Genomic DNA, 16,229 nt, shown 5'->3' on the forward strand with positions numbered 1-16,229 from the left:
GTAACTCGTATGTCTAAAGTTTAGTAATGATGTTTGGTACACTGGGACGTTTTGTAAAAGGGCTTTATAAATGAAAACATAGCAATGTATCAACCTACGTGACATCAAAGAGGATGCAGGGATGAGTACCAAAATTGTTACCCATAAAAAAAGCGCAATGCGCTATGATAAACTGCATCTAACGGCTTTAATGAAGTGGCAGCTGCGTTTATATATGACGTCACTATAGTCTAGGACCGATAGGAACGTTGACTGTATAGTCTGCTTTCTATTACTTAGCGAGAGGCAGGAACTAATTCAATAGAAGAAGCCCATTTTTATTCTCAACTTCTTAACTAACTTGTCAGTATCCTTTAAAAAAATCTGCTTGTCATCTATTCAGATGCCCGGATATTGGACACGATCAATATGGACACCATCTAAAGTACATATGCTGAAATCATCAGTTATTTTTATGTGCTCTAGAGAACAACATATACTTAGTTTTACCTGCGTTCAGTACTAATTTCAGGTCAATTAAGTGTATCTGTAATACAATTGCCACGTCTGCTCCCCTCCGGCGTTCGGCTTCGCCGGTTTACTAACAATCATTACGCGCACCTGCGCTTCATCATACCTGGACTCCATTACCTCTCTCATTCCCTTCCCGTAATCTGGCAGTCCCTTAGGTTCCTTCCCCAGGCAGTATTGTTTCTGTGTTTCATGTCAAGACGCTACCCTTATGTTGTATCGTTCCATGTTCTTGGTTGTGTTAAACTTACCACCTGCATCTGCTTCTCGACTCCCAGCGTCGACGTTACAACAATGAAGGCAGACTCTAGATCAGTTAGTGCCTGGTCAACCGTGGGGGAAGTAGCATACGAAGTAGTATCATCGGTATACAAGTGCAGGTTACAGTTTTTTACAGACAAGTCAATATTATTCATGTAAACAGTAAAAAGTGCAGTACCACAGAAAAGACCCCTGCTGAATACCTTTCGTAATATCCACGAAACCTGATTTAACACCATCAGTAGACACACATTGAGTTCTATTTGTGAGAAAAGAAATTCAACCAGTTACATGCAGCCTGGTCTAGACTAATTGAGGCAAGGCTATGAATTAGCAATGAGTGATCAACAGTATCGAAAGCCTTTGACAGGTCAATGAAGAGAGCTGCTCAATGTCACCTTTTATTCATACAGTTAACCACATCATTTATAAACTAGAGAGGCAGCAGATATAGTGCTATGACCTGGTCTAACTGATGTACATTTAGAATACATTTCAAAGATAAGAAATAGCTTAGCTAAGAATGAATTAAGCATTTTAATATTTTGGCTAGGCAAGAAAGTTTAGAAATAGGGCAATCATTATTTAGGGTCACCACCTTTGTGAAGAGGGAGTACATGGGCCTCCTTCCAAACAGGATAGTACCAGATATAATCATCAGGTTAAAATATGGGTTAATGATTCAGCAATCAGGGTGGCAGAGAGCTTATCAGCACATCACAGATCATATCTTTTTTTATGAAAACAAAGATTCACTAGAAGTTACCAGGTTAACCGTTAAGTCAGCTAGAGGTTGGCAGATTGACTGACCAGGGTCAATTAAACCACCGTTTCTCTTAAATAAAAACCCTGCCGAGATACAATTATGATTAAAAGCATCACTTATTCCACTCTTCTCAGTTACGATGCCAGAGTCAGACAGAACTTGCTTAGGCAGGGAAGAAGAGGAATGTGTATGCTTCAGTGCATTTACCAACATTTTGAAGGATCACCAGCAGAGTCAGAGATAGAGCTTAAAAAGTAGCTTGATTTAGCTTTCTTAATTGTCTGAAAGATTGCCAGTCCACTACAGAGTCAGTTTTCCTTGCTTTGGCCCAGGCCTGATTTCTAATCTGAATGAGCTCAGATAGCTCCGCAGAAAACCAAGGTTTAATTTAACCATGTTTTCAGAGAGAACCAGAATGTCAGGACACGAGTCCTGTACCCAAATGTCAATTGTGTCCATTTATGAAATCATACTTCGCACATTTAGGTGCATTAGCCTAAATCCCTATGAGATTTAATGTCAGAGGGTTTATTCAGCTCATTCCCATAAGAGCTAACAGCCATAGGGTCATCTGCAGCTATTTGTTGAGTGAGCCGAGACTTTGCCAAGGTCCCTAGCCAACCACATGAGAGCAGAGCAGACTGAGCATTTGACAGACCTCCCTCAAGCTGGTGGATGCAGGGGCTGGGGAGGGAACTGGGAGAGCAGTGCTGGCAGAGCTCAGTCCAAAGGAGTGCAGCTGCTACAGTTACCACTGGTAACTCTAATGAATGTATCCTCTGCAGCAGAGGTAACTCTGGGTCTTAATTTCCTGTGGCGGTCCTCATGAGAGCCAGTTTCATCATAGCGCTTGATGGTTTTTGCAACTGCACTTTAAAAAACTTTCAAAGTTCTTGAAATCTTCCGCATTGACTGACCTTTATGTCTTAAAGTAATGATGGGCTGTAGTTTCTCTTTGCTTATTTGAGCTGTTCTTGCCATAACATGGACCTGGTCTTTTACCAAATAGAGCTATCTTCTAAATACCACCTCTACCTTGTCACAACACCACTGATTGGCTCAAACGCATTAACAAGGAAAGAAATTCAACAAATTAACTTTTAACAAGGCACACTTGTTAATTGAAATGCATTCCAGGTGACTACCTCATGAAGCTGGTTGAGAGAATGCTAAGCATGTACAATGATGACATCAAGGCAAAGGGTGGCTACTTTGACCAATCTCAAATATAGAATCTATTTTGATTTGAATGATTAAGTGTGTCCAAACTTTTGACTGGTACTGTAGGTCCGCCAGGCCGGGCCAGGTAGGGAAGTCCGGCTGGCCAGCCGGGTAGGTAGGTTCGGCTTGCCGGCCAAGTAGGTAGGTCCGGCTGGCCAGGTAGGTAGGTACGGCCTGCCCACCAGGTAGAGAGGTCTGGCCTGCCGGCCAGGTAGGTAGATCCATCCGTCCAGCCAATCAGATAGGTGCGGCCGACCGGTCAGATAGGTCCGGCCAGCTGTCCAGATTGGTCCTGATTCGGTCGGCAGGCCGGCCAGGTAGGTCCGGCCAGACATGTAGTTCCGGTAGGTAGGTCTGTTCCGCCGGCCGGCCAGCTAGATCGGTCCGGTTGTCAAGGGAGAGTTACGTCTGGAAAGCAAGCCAGGTAGGTCCGGCCGGCCGGTCAGCCAGGTCCGGTAGATTCGGCCTGCCATGCAGGTAGGTAGGTCTGGCCTGCTGGCCAGGTAGGTAGGTCCGGCTAGATCGGTCCGGCTGTCAAAGTAGATCGGTCTGGCTGGCCATCCAGATTGGTCCGGCCAGGTAGGTATGTCCTGCCGGCCAGATAGTTGCCCAGAACAGAGCTGCACGTCTTGCTCTTCATTGTAATCAGAGACTATGCACTCTTGGCTAAGAGTTGAGGATAGACTGACTGCTTCACTTCTTGTTTTATAAAAAGCATTAATGTGTTGGGAATTCCAAATTGCTTGCATAGTCCACTTACACACAGCACTAACACACACACTTACCACACCAGACATGCAACAAGGTTTTTGTTTCAAAGTACCCAGGTCCAGAACAAATTCAAGGAAATGCACAGTATTATACAGAGCCATGAGTGCATGGATCTCCCTTCAATCTTATATGGCGCAAGTGAACAGCAAACCTGGTTTCAATAAACAAATAAAGCAACACCTCACGGCACAACGCCTCTCCCCCATGTGACCTTCTTGTTGTGATGGTGTACTGGAATGTACAGTTTGTGTAGCTGATAGATGTAAAGTCTTTTGTCTGTAATGTTATTTTCGTTATGTGTTGGAACACGTGGAGGCTCATCAGAGGAGGAAAGGGAGGACCATCCTCCTCAGTGAAATTTCATAAAAATAGTGAAACATTAAAAGAAGTTATCCTTTTAAGATAAAACTATACTAAATATATTCATATGTCACCAAATAATTGGTTAAAATGCACTGTTTTGATGAATGAAGGTCTACAGTAACTTCAACAGTGCTGTCAGAGTGAGAGAGAGAGCTCTATATTGTTGCAGTAAGCCTCTATACGGACCTCTTCTGGTTGATTGGCAGACTTCAGCTACATCCTCATTGGCCAGACCTGGTTATGAGTCATAGTCAGTTTCAGTTTTGGTATCAGTTTCACTATATAGTGTGGCGTATACTCCATAAAGCCAAATTTGTAAGGATTACGCAATGCAAATACACATTTAGCTAAATGGCCAAATTTGGCTGACATATTTATGCGCAGGGAAACCATTTGCATGGCTAATTGCGTTCTTGCTTTGCGCACTTACGTCAGGTACAGTATAAATGACGGTTAAACGTCATGATACCCAGGCTTCTCCCTTCACAGACAAAGCATCCAATGAGAAGACAGAGCCAGATGAGTGGTTACATCCCCAGTAGGAGAGCAGTGGTAATAACTTTATTATGAAAAAATACAGGATCCCTCTTTCCCCCCAGCAACGATACCCACATACACATTAACAAACCCACACACACATTAACAAACCCACACACACACAAATCCCTCTCTCTCTCTGGAAATGACTCCTAGCCTTATTTTATCCTCACACTCTAATCACACACATACATACTTCTCTCTCCTTCATCCTTCCTTTCATTCATCATCGCTCTATTTCTGTCTTTCTTCCCTATTGCTTTTTTGCATTGAACTTCCATTGGCTGTTACTATTATGGTAAACAGTATACCTTCTTACAACATAGAGAACCACTTCAGTACTATATATATACAGTTGAAGTCAGAAGTTTACATATACTTAGGATGGAGTCATTAAAACTGTTTTTTCAACCACTCCACAAATTTCTTGTTAACAAACTATAGTGTTGGCGAGTCGGTTAGGACATCTACTTTGCAAGACACAAGTCATTTTTCCAACAATTGTTTACAGACAGATTATTTCACTTATAATTCACTGTATCACAATTCAAGTGGGTCAGAAGTTTACATACACTAAGTTGACTGTGCCTTTAAACAGCTTGGAAAATTCCAGAAAATTACGTGATGGCTTTAGAAGGTTCTGATAGGCTAATTGACATCATTTGAGGCAATTGGAGGTGCACCTGTGGATGTATTTCAAGGCCTACCTTCTAACTCAGTGCCTCTTTGCTTGACATCATGGGAAAATCAAAATAAATCAGTAAAAGACCTCAGAAAAAGAATTGTAGACCTCCACAAGTCTGGTTCATCCTTGGGAGCAATTTCCAAACGCCTGAAGGTACCACGTTCCTCTGCACAAACAATAGTACGCAAGTATAAACCCCATGGGACCACGCAGCCGCCATACCTCTCAGGAAGGAGACGTGTTCTGTCTCCTAGAGATGAACGTACTTTGGTGCGAAACGTGCAAATCAATCCCAGAACAACAGCAAAGGACCTTGTGAAGATGCTGGAGGAAACAGGTACAAAAGTATCTATATCCACAGTAAAACGAGTCCTATATCGACATAACCTGAAAGGCCGCTCAGCAAGGTAGAAGCCACTGCTCCAAAACTGCCATAAAAAAGCCAGACTACGGTTTGCAAATGCACATGGGGACAAAGATTGTACTTTTTGGAGAAATGTCCTCTGGTCTGATGAAACAAAAATAGAACTGTTTGGCCATAATGACCATCGTTATGTTTGGAGGTAAAAGGGGGATGCTTGCAAGCCGAAGAACACCATCCCAACCGTGAAGCACGGGGGTGGCAGCATCATGTTGTGGGGGTGCTTTGCTGCAGGAGGGACTGATGCACTTCACAAAATAGATGGCATCATGAGGTAGGAAAATTATGTGGATATATTGAAGCAACATCTCAAGACATCAGTCAGGAAGTTAAAGCTTGGTCGCAAATGGGTCTTCCAAATGGACAATGACCCCAAGCATACTTCCAAAGTTGTGGCAAAATGGCTTAAGGACAACAAAGTCAAGGTATTGGAGTGGCCATCACAAAGCCCTGACCTCAATCCTATAGAAATTTGTGGGCAGAACTGAAAAAGTGTGTGCGAGCAAGGAGGCCAACAAACCTGACTCAGTTACACCAGCGCTGTCAGGAGGATTGGGCCAAAATTCACCAAACTTATTGTGGGAAGCTTGTGGAAGGCTACTCGAAACATTTGACCCAAGTTAAACAATTTAAAGGCAATGCTACTAAATACTAATTGAGCGTATGTAAACTTCTGACCCATTGGGAATGTGATGAAAGAAATAAAAGCTGAAATAAATCATTCTCTCTACTATTATTCTGATATTTCACATTCTTAAAATAAAGTGGTGATCCTACCTGACCTAAAACAGGGCATTTTTACTAGGATTACAAGTCAGGAATTGTGAAAAACTGAGTTTAAATGTATTTGGCTAAGGTGTATGTAAACTTCCAACTTCAACTGTATATGGCGCAAGTCTGAAATCACACACTATTCCCTATGTCGGGCTCTGGCCAAAAGTTGTGTGTACTATGTAGGGAATATGGTGGCATTTGGGATCGAGCCTATGACTTACTACAGAGTTCAACAGCGGCATTTAATCATCTATCTTCTGTACTTCATTTTGTAAATAAAGTGTCCGTTCGTGGGCGTATCCACGTCCTGTTTCCGGTCTGTCAGGTCAGAGGTCAAGGGTCAGGAGGGAAGGTTAATTTGCATAGCGGACTCATGCGCTACAGTTGGCTACATTCCACCCAACACAAAAGACAATAACAAAACAAACAGATACATTTAAATAAATAAAATGACAATGTTAAAGACAGAGATCTTTGTCTAAGTGCCAACCTTTGGTTTAGATACAACAGTCATTTATCAGTTCTGTCTCGATCTCGTTCTACACCGGCCACTAGTCTCCAAATAGGGATTAGTTATAATGTATTATATCTTTGTACATATTGTGTATGTACATAGACATGCTATGTACATATTATGACATAACATGTTCAGTAGGTTAATGAAACATATCGTAAAATTTCAAGACATGTCAGTATATTTCAGTTAAGTCTACATCAGATAAATAAACTGTGTTACTTACTTATAACATTTTATAACTATGTTATAACTGGAGGATGAGAGACTATTCCCATTAATAAAATATATCACGGCATAGCCTAAAATATATCTCTAGTACATATAGTACATACCATATATGAAGTATATTTATAATATAGTGTTTCACCATTCATATCTGAGTAACATCAGGGTCAGAGCTGGACAAAGGTCCAAAGGAAGATTCAGTAACTAAGAACCAATCATGTTAACCTGAGGCCTCAACTAAACATTTACCCTTTAAGTACACTTCAAAAAGTACCCTTCAGCAAATACACTTCCCAAAGTACACTTGAGTTCCCTTACCCTCCCTCTATCATAGCTCTTTATCACATTACTTTAGGTATGCAAAAGTTTGTTCCATTTAGCTACCGTTATCTGGAGAAAAAAATATATCTAAAAAAAATAAAGAGAAAATGAAGCGTCTGGTAGTTTCTCCCGGTAGAAATGAGAGCACAGCGTTGGCAGCTACAACTGACAGTCAGGTTACCTCCAGCTGGACACTTGTGAAGGTCACTCACTCCAGAACCAGTAGGCACCACTAAATGATCGATATCTTCATTATTATCATTATTAATATGAACATTCCATAAGGTCTTAATAACATACAGGTTTCATATATAGTGTTTCTGTACATGACTTTAGTTATTATTAGAGTTCAGTCTATAGGTAGCTATGTAGGCACATACGCACTAGTCCAGGGGTTGCCATGGAAACAGCACAGCCAGGTGTGGTGTGCCATCATTTGACAGGAAATGTCCATTAAGAAAGAGGAAGAGGTGTGGCTAATCGTTAACCCCCTCCCCCTTTGAATCTGTCAATTTGAAGGTTCCAGAGCCCCTCTGATTGGGGCAGGTAAAGCAGGGGGGTTAGAGGCTAAACCAGGCTAGCTAATCTACTTTCTCCTTTATAGACCCAAAGAGTGGCAGGCTAACGTTCAGAGTCGTTCCATATTAGGAGGCTAACAGAAGAGTAATTAGATGAGTTTGTTGTTTTCTAGTTTGGGGTTTCAGAGTAATTCCTGCTGAGGGGAGCTGAGAATGACTGCATAGACATAATAGTTGGAAAAGGGCAGGGAGGGGCGACAGCCCAAACTCGCCAAATAATATATTTCTATACAAATGTATATATTCCGAATACATATGCAAATGTATGTCACACATTAAAATACATTTACAAATGAATAAAAAATACATTATTTGGCAAATGTTTTAAATTTCACATGTATCCTAAGCTGCATCCCAAAAAGATATTTTAAATGCATTTTTTTCCCCGTATGGGAGATGGGAGTAGTGGTGAGTTCAGAAGACCACTAGGGGCGGAGGTGGGGAGAGGTGCGTTTTTGGGGAAAGGGGGGGTCCTTGGTCAACCCCCTATTTGTGGCGGTGGGTGAGGTGAAGTGCTGCCCTGGAAGGTGCCTGTAGCATTGTGGAGGGTTAGGACCCCAGAGGGCTGCCCTGGAAAGTGCCTGTAGCAGTGTGGAGGGTTAGGACCCCAGAGGGCTGCCCTGGAAAGTGCCTGTAGCAGTGTGGAGGGTTAGGACCCCAGAGGGCTGCCCTGGAAAGTGCCTGTAGCAGTGTGGAGGGTTAGGACCCCAGAGGGCTGCCCTGGAAAGTGTCTGTACAATGTAAACCCCAAGGCATTTTTAACTTAAATCAATGAAATGTCACTTTTACTTCAAATGTTTATGTGGTACTGACGCAAAACTAAATGAGAGGTCACATCAACTCTTTTAAGTTATGATAACAAATCAAATTTTTCCCCCAGCATGCTCTACTGCAGACAGACCTTTTCAAATCGTTTTTCATATTTGTTTTTGCATGTACATTGAGTGATTGATTAATCTTATGCTACACAAAGATACATTTAAACAAATCTAAACTAATCCAATCATTTACTTTACTTTTTGGCACCCATTACTGAAATGGTTGTTCCAGTTTAAATCGTTTCTAACCCTGGCAGTCATTATAAATGCAGGTTGCGGGTAAATTAAAATGTCAACTTTTTTACACATCACTTTGCAAGCCAGCCTAATGTGATTTGCAGGTAGGGATGGCAAAAATTGCGTACGTTGTGCAGAAATCCTTCAACCAGGATTTTTTTGAAAATCAAGTAATTTTGGGAAAGCTTCCAGAAGTTTGCAACCCTATTTGCAGGCCTGATGTGGCCTGTAAACCATGAGTTTCATGCCACTGTATTAGGGTAACACTAGCCCTCAAAATAAGGCCTTATGAGATAAGTAATAAAGACTATAATTATAATGATAACATTTACCTTGGAATTCAATTGGTGAAGGTCACAGGACAAATATAAAAGGAATGAATTCAACAACCATGTCACTAACAAATACAGTCATGGTAACTCTACAATTCACTCAAAAAGGCAAGGCACACTGGGAAATTCTATTGGAGGCATGGCTTAGAGGTTCCTGTAAGTCACTCTGGATAAGAGCATCTGCCAAATGACTAAAATGTATATATTAAGTGCAATGAGTTTCCTCAAAAGTTTTGAGTAATGACAGCACATTGGGGCTTACAGTGTAGCAGTGTGGAGGGTTAGGACCCCAGAGGGCTGGCCTGGAAGGAGCCTGTAGTGGTGTGGAGGGTTAGGACACCAGAGGGCTGGCCTGGAAGGAGCCTGTAGCGGTGTGGAGGGTTAGGACCCCAGAGGGCTGGCCTGGAAGGAGCCTGTAGCGGTGTGGAGGGTTAGGACCCCAGAGGGCTGGCCTGGAAGGAGCCTGTAGCGGTGTGGAGGGTTAGGACACCAGAGGGCTGGCCTGGAAGGAGCCTGTAGTGGTGTGGAGGGTTAGGACCCCAGAGGGCTGGCCTGGAAGGAGCCTGTAGCGGTGTGGAGGGTTAGGACCCCAGAGGGCTGGCCTGGAAGGAGCCTATAGCGGTGTGGAGGGTTAGGACCCCAGAGGGCTGGCCTGGAAGGAGCCTATAGTGGTGTGGAGGGTTAGGACCCCAGAGGGCTGGCCTGGAAGGAGCCTGTAGCGGTGTGGAGGGTTAGGACACCAGAGGGCTGGCCTGGAAGGAGCCTGTAGCGGTGTGGAGGGTTAGGACACCAGAGGGCTGGCCTGGAAGGAGCCTGTAGCGGTGTGGAGGGTTAGGACCCCAGAGGGCTGGCCTGGAAGGAGCCTGTAGCGGTGTGGAGGGTTAGGACACCAGAGGGCTGGCCTGGAAGGAGCCTGTAGCGGTGTGGAGGGTTAGGACCCCAGAGGGCTGTCCTGGAAGGAGCCTATAGCGGTGTGGAGGGTTTACACCCCAGAGGGCTGGCCTGGAAGGAGCCTATAGTGGTGTGGAGGGTTAGGACCCCAGAGGGCTGGCCTGGAAGGAGCCTATAGTGGTGTGGAGGGTTAGGACCCCAGAGGGCTGGCCTGGAAGGAGCCTGTAGCGGTGTGGAGGGTTAGGACACCAGAGGGCTGGCCTGGAAGGAGCCTGTAGCGGTGTGGAGGGTTAGGACCCCAGAGGGCTGGCCTGGAAGGAGCCTGTAGCGGTGTGGAGGGTTAGGACACCAGAGGGCTGGCCTGGAAGGAGCCTGTAGCGGTGTGGAGGGTTAGGACACCAGAGGGCTGGCCTGGAAGGAGCCTGTAGCGGTGTGGAGGGTTAGGACCCCAGAGGGCTGGCCTGGAAGGAGCCTGTAGCGGTGTGGAGGGTTAGGACCCCAGAGGGCTGGCCCGGAAGGAGCCTGTAGCGGTGTGGAGGGTTAGGACCCCAGAGGGCTGGCCCGGAAGGAGCCTGTAGCGGTGTGGAGGGTTAGGACACCAGAGGGCTGGCCTGGAAGGAGCCTGTAGCGGTGTGGAGGGTTAGGACACCAGAGGGCTGGCCCGGAAGGAGCCTGTAGCGGTGTGGAGGGTTAGGACCCCAGAGGGCTGGCCTGGAAGGAGCCTGTAGCGGTGTGGAGGGTTAGGACCCCAGGGGGCTGGCCTGGAAGGAGCCTGTAGTGTAGATGCATATGGAGGCAGATCAGTGGTCTGAAGACAGCTTCACCCCAGTCAGACACCAGAAACTCCCCGCACCATTGGACATCTCCTGCAAGGGCAGGGACAACACAGAGTGACGGACAGGCTCAAAAGGTGAAGGGTAAAGGGTGACGTCAAAATGACCTGAATGGAGATATGGAAGGACTGGTGTGATGATGATGATGAAGATGACGCTGTAGCGATACAGGGTCCCAGATGAGATTAGTTAAGATGTAGAAGCACCTTCAGAAGGGGAGAGAGAGAGAGGAGAGAGAAAGAGAGAGAACAGTAGAGTGATGATAGAGTGTAGATGAGAACTGAAGGTAAAACAGTCTACAAGTCTACAACATGACGACTGGAGAGTAGCAATGCATGTGTGTGTGTGCGTGTGTGTACGATACACTCACAAAGCTGCGTGTTGCGGTGAGACGATGGCGACGCGGGTTGATGATCGTGCCGCTCAGACTGCGTACCATTGTGCTGCTGCAGTCAGTCTGGTACACACTCCTCTCCATGTTGGCATTGGGGGTGAGGGAACGAGCTGGCCCTCCTACCCCACACTGCAGCCTCCTGACCGGGCTACCACCTAGACACACACAGGGCATAGTCTGGAGGTCAGGGATCATACTCACTATATACACACACAACTTCCTACATATACTAGACACACAGCTACATACACACAACTATAGTCTGCAGTACCTACCTCTACATCCTGCCTGGAGGCTGGCCCGGTATAGGAAGTCCAGCTCTGAAAACTCTGCCTCCTCAGGGTCACAGGGGTCATGCTGCCCAGGGGCAGGCTGGGAGTTGTAGTTTCGGTAGGGGAGGTGTGGCCTAAAGGGGAGGCGGCGGTCTGGAGGTGTGTCATATGGCGTAACCACGGCATCTGGGCGGTCCACGCTCCAGGAGGACCAATGACGTGTGACGGTGTTGACAGCGGAACCTTGATCGGGCCAATGTGGAGAGGCAGTGGAGGGTGAGGGGTGGGGCTGACTGAGGGAGGAGCAGGGGGTGGGTGGACGGTCGGAGTGTGTGTGTGGGTGCTCAGGGTTTGTACGTGAGGGTGGAGGGTGTGTGTATTGGGGGTCAGAGTAAGAGTGTGTGTGTGAGGGGGGAGCGTGTGTGTGAGATATATCCCAGAGTCTGAGAGATAGAGAGGGGAGAGAGATGGCCAGGTGTCTGCCAGCAGGTCTCACACCCCCAACCTGTAACAACTCCTCCAGGCTCATCCCCTGTCCTTCCTCACCCCTCCTCTTCCGCTCCCCCTTCTCACCCTCCTCAACCTGTGCTGGGGGGTTGTTGGTGGAAGGGCGTGGGAGGGATGAGTGGAGAGGGGGCTGACCAGGGCCCAGGGTTGCATCCTGGTAGGCTGGCCGGACCTCTTCCCCCTCCTGATTGGGCGTCAGCAGTACTTGGAGCGGGCCAGACTGTTCACTGATTGGACCACAGAAGAGAAGGGGCGGGTCAGAGACACTCAGGAGCCAATCACAATCAGAGTAAATAAAGATTTTAAAAACACTTAAAATGAAAATGATGAAATATGTAGAAATAAAAGACTCTTATGTTAGGTTGATGACTGTGTAATGTAGTATTTATAGAGCTACACGGCACTATGTCACCACACATACTCACACACACCATCCCCCACCCCCCACATTAATTCTCCACATCTCCGCTGGCTGGCTCAGTAATAATTACCCAGAAGCCTTTGCAGCAGTCACCATAAATCACAGGTCTATTTTGATGAATAGAGGAGAGGAGGAAGAGAATAGAGAATACATGAGATAGAGCAGGATAGTGTATATCTGCCATCCAACTCAGCACCAGCCCCTCACAGATATCTCACCATCAAGTACTAGTACAAACCAGCCAAGATCAGCATTGACCAACACAGACAGATACAGACACTTTCCACTCTACTGCACTACATACAGAGGAGGTTTTGGACAGGCAGATCTGAGACACACACAGAGGGGTCCTGGGGTGGTTTTTGGACAAGCAGAGCTGGGACACACACAGCGGGGTCCTGGGGTGGGTTTTGGACAAGCAGAGCTGGGACACACACAGGGGGGTCCTGTGTGGGTTTTGGGGACACACCGGGGACAGTTATGGTACCTGCGATGTCCCTGTGGACTGGCGCTTCCAGTTTCCTGCTCCATATCCTGTTCCTGTGTGATTGGCTCCGCAGTGCTCCTCATGCACGCAGCTACAGTCAATCCACTACGAGAATTAGCCTCATGCAGGGGGCTGAGCACAGCTGAGAATGTTGATGAGAAAGCAGGAGGAGAGATACAGAGAGAGATGGAATTAGAGAGAGATGGAGAGAGAGATACAGAGAGAGATGGAAATAGAGAGAGATGGAGAGAGATATGGAGAGAGATGGAAATAGAGAGTGATGGAGAGAGAGATAGAGTGAGAGATGGAAATAGAGAGAGATATGGAGAGAGATGGAAACAGAGAGAGATGGAGAGAGATACAGAGAGAGATAGAAATAGAGAGATATATGGAGAGATGGAAATAGTGAGAGATATGGAGAGAGATGGAAATAGAGAGATACAGAGAGAGATAGAAATAGAGAGAGATATGGAGAGAGATGGAAACAGAGAGAGATGGAGAGAGAGATACAGAGGGAGAGAAATAGAGAGAGATATGGAGAGAGATGGAAATAGAGAGATACAGAGAGAGATAGAAATAGAGAGAGATATGGAGAGAGATGGAAACAGAGAGAGATGGAGAGAGAGATACAGAGAGAGATAGAAATAGAGAGAGATATGGAGAGAGATGGAAATAGAGAGATACAGAGAGAGATAGAAATAGAGAGAGATATGGAGAGAGATGGAAATAGACAGATATGGAAAACATGAGGAGAAAGAAAGAGTACAGGAGGAGAAAGAGAGAGAAAAGTGAGGTGGAGAAGAGAGAGAGAGATGGAAAGACAGAGGAATATAACAGAACGAGAGGAATAGAATAGAAAGAGGGTAATATAATAGAAAGAGAGGAATATAACAGAAAGAGAGGAATATAACAGAAAGAGAGGAATAGAACAGAAAGAGAGGAATAGAATAGAAAGAGAGGAATAGAATTGAAAGAGAGGAATATAACAGAAAGAGAGGAATATAACAGAAATAGAGGAATAGAACAGAAATAGAGGAATAGAACAGAAATAGAGGAATAGAACAGAAAGAGAGGAATAGAATAGAAAGAGAGGAATATAACAGAAAGAGAGGAATATAACAGAAAGAGAGGAATAGAACAGAAATAGAGGAATAGAACAGAAATAGAGGAATAGAACAGAAAGAGAGGAATATAACAGAAAGAGAGGAATAGAATTGAAAGAGAGTAATATAACAGAAAGAGAGGAATATAACAGAAATAGAGGAATAGAACAGAAAGAGAGGAATAGAATAGAAAGAGAGGAATATAACAGAAATAGAGGAATATAACAGAAATAGAGGAATAGAACAGAAAGAGAGGAATAGAATAGAAAGAGAGGAATATAACAGAAATAGAGGAATAGAACAGAAAGAGGGTAATAGAATTGAAAGAGAGGAATATAACAGAAAGAGAGGAATAGAACAGAAAGAGAGGAATAGAACAGAAATAGAGGAATAGAATAGAAAGAGAGGAATAGAACAGAAAGAGAGGAATATAACAGAAAGAGAGGAATAGAACAGAAAGAGAGGAATAGAACAGAAATAGAGGAATATAACAGAAAGAGGGTAATAGAACAGAAAGAGAGGAATAGAACAGAAATAGAGGAATAGAACAGAAATAGAGGAATAGAATAGAAAGAGAGGAATAGAACAGAAAGAGAGGAATAGAACAGAAAGAGAGGAATAGAATAGAAATAGAGGAATAGAATAGAAAGAGAGGAATATAACAGAAAGAGAGGAATAGAACAGAAAGAGAGGAATAGAATAGAAAGAGAGGAATAGAATAGAAAGAGAGGAATAGAACAGAAATAGAGGAATAGAACAGAAAGAGAGGAATAGAATAGAAAGAGAGGAATATAACAGAAATAGAGGAGTAGAACAGAAAGAGAGGAATAGAATAGAAAGAGAGGAATATAACAGAAATAGAGGAATAGAATAGAAAGAGAGGAATATAACAGAAAGAGAGGAATAGAATAGAAAGAGAGGAATAGAATAGAAAGAGAGGAATAGAACAGAAAGAGAGGAATAGAATAGAAAGAGAGGAATAGAATAGAAAGAGAGGAATAGAACAGAAATAGAGGAATAGAACAGAAAGAGAGGAATAGAATAGAAAGAGAGGAATAGAACAGAAAGAGAGGAATAGAACAGAAAGAGAGGAATAGAACAGAAAGAGAGGAATAGAATAGAAAGAGAGGAATATAACAGAAAGAGAGGAATAGAACAGAAAGAGAGGAATAGAATAGAAAGAGAGGAATATAACAGAAAGAGAGGAATAGAATAGAAAGAGAGGAATATAACAGAAAGAGAGGAATAGAATAGAAAGAGAGGAATATAACAGAAAGAGAGGAATATAACAGAAATAGAGGAATAGAATAGAAAGAGAGGAATATAACAGAAATAGAGGAATATAATAGAAAGAGAGGAATATAACAGAAAGAGAGGAATAGAACAGAAAGAGAGGAATAGAATAGAAAGAGAGGAATATAACAGAAAGAGAGGAATAGAACAGAAAGAGAGGAATAGAACAGAAATAGAGGAATAGAATAGAAAGAGAGGAATATAACAGAAAGAGAGGAATAGAACAGAAAGAGAGGAATAGAATAGAAAGAGAGGAATATAACAGAAAGAGAGGAATAGAATAGAAAGAGAGGAATAGAATAGAAAGAGAGGAATATAACAGAAATAGAGGAATAGAATAGAAAGAGAGGAATATAACAGAAATAGAGGAATAGAATAGAAAGAGAGGAATATAACAGAAAGAGAGGAATAGAACAGAAAGAGAGGAATAGAATAGAAAGAGAGGAATATAACAGAAATAGAGGAATAGAATAGAAAGAGAGGAATATAACAGAAAGAGAGGAATAGAACAGAAATAGAGGAATAGAACAGAAAGAGAGGAATAGAATAGAAAGAGAGGAATATAACAGAAAGAGAGGAATAGAACAGAAATAGAGGAATAGAACAGAAAGAGAGGAATAGAATTGAAAGAGAGGAATAGAATTGAAAGAGAGGAATAGAATTGAAAGAGAGGAATATAACAGAAAGAGGG

At 43.9% G+C, this 16,229-nt stretch overlaps 1 protein-coding gene across 2 annotated transcripts in view; it reads right to left on the minus strand.

Annotated features, from left to right (window-relative positions):
* Positions 1-4,414: 4,414 nt before the first annotated feature.
* Positions 4,415-16,229, minus strand: part of LOC139570072 (ubiquitin carboxyl-terminal hydrolase 54-like) — a 61,228-nt gene continuing 49,413 nt past the window's right edge. For both annotated transcript variants that reach the window (XM_071391570.1, XM_071391569.1), the window contains exons 16-19: positions 13,143-13,284; positions 11,731-12,461; positions 11,432-11,610; positions 4,415-11,094 (exon numbers count right to left, since the gene is read on the minus strand). In XM_071391570.1, the coding sequence (XP_071247671.1) occupies positions 11,029-11,094; positions 11,432-11,610; positions 11,731-12,461; positions 13,143-13,284 (1,118 nt within the window). In that variant the 3' untranslated portion in view covers positions 4,415-11,028. The remainder of the gene's footprint in view (positions 11,095-11,431; positions 11,611-11,730; positions 12,462-13,142; positions 13,285-16,229) is intronic.

This window comes from Salvelinus alpinus, chromosome 3 (genome assembly GCF_045679555.1).
Source record: "Salvelinus alpinus chromosome 3, SLU_Salpinus.1, whole genome shotgun sequence".
NCBI classification, from domain to species: domain Eukaryota; kingdom Metazoa; phylum Chordata; class Actinopteri; order Salmoniformes; family Salmonidae; genus Salvelinus; species Salvelinus alpinus.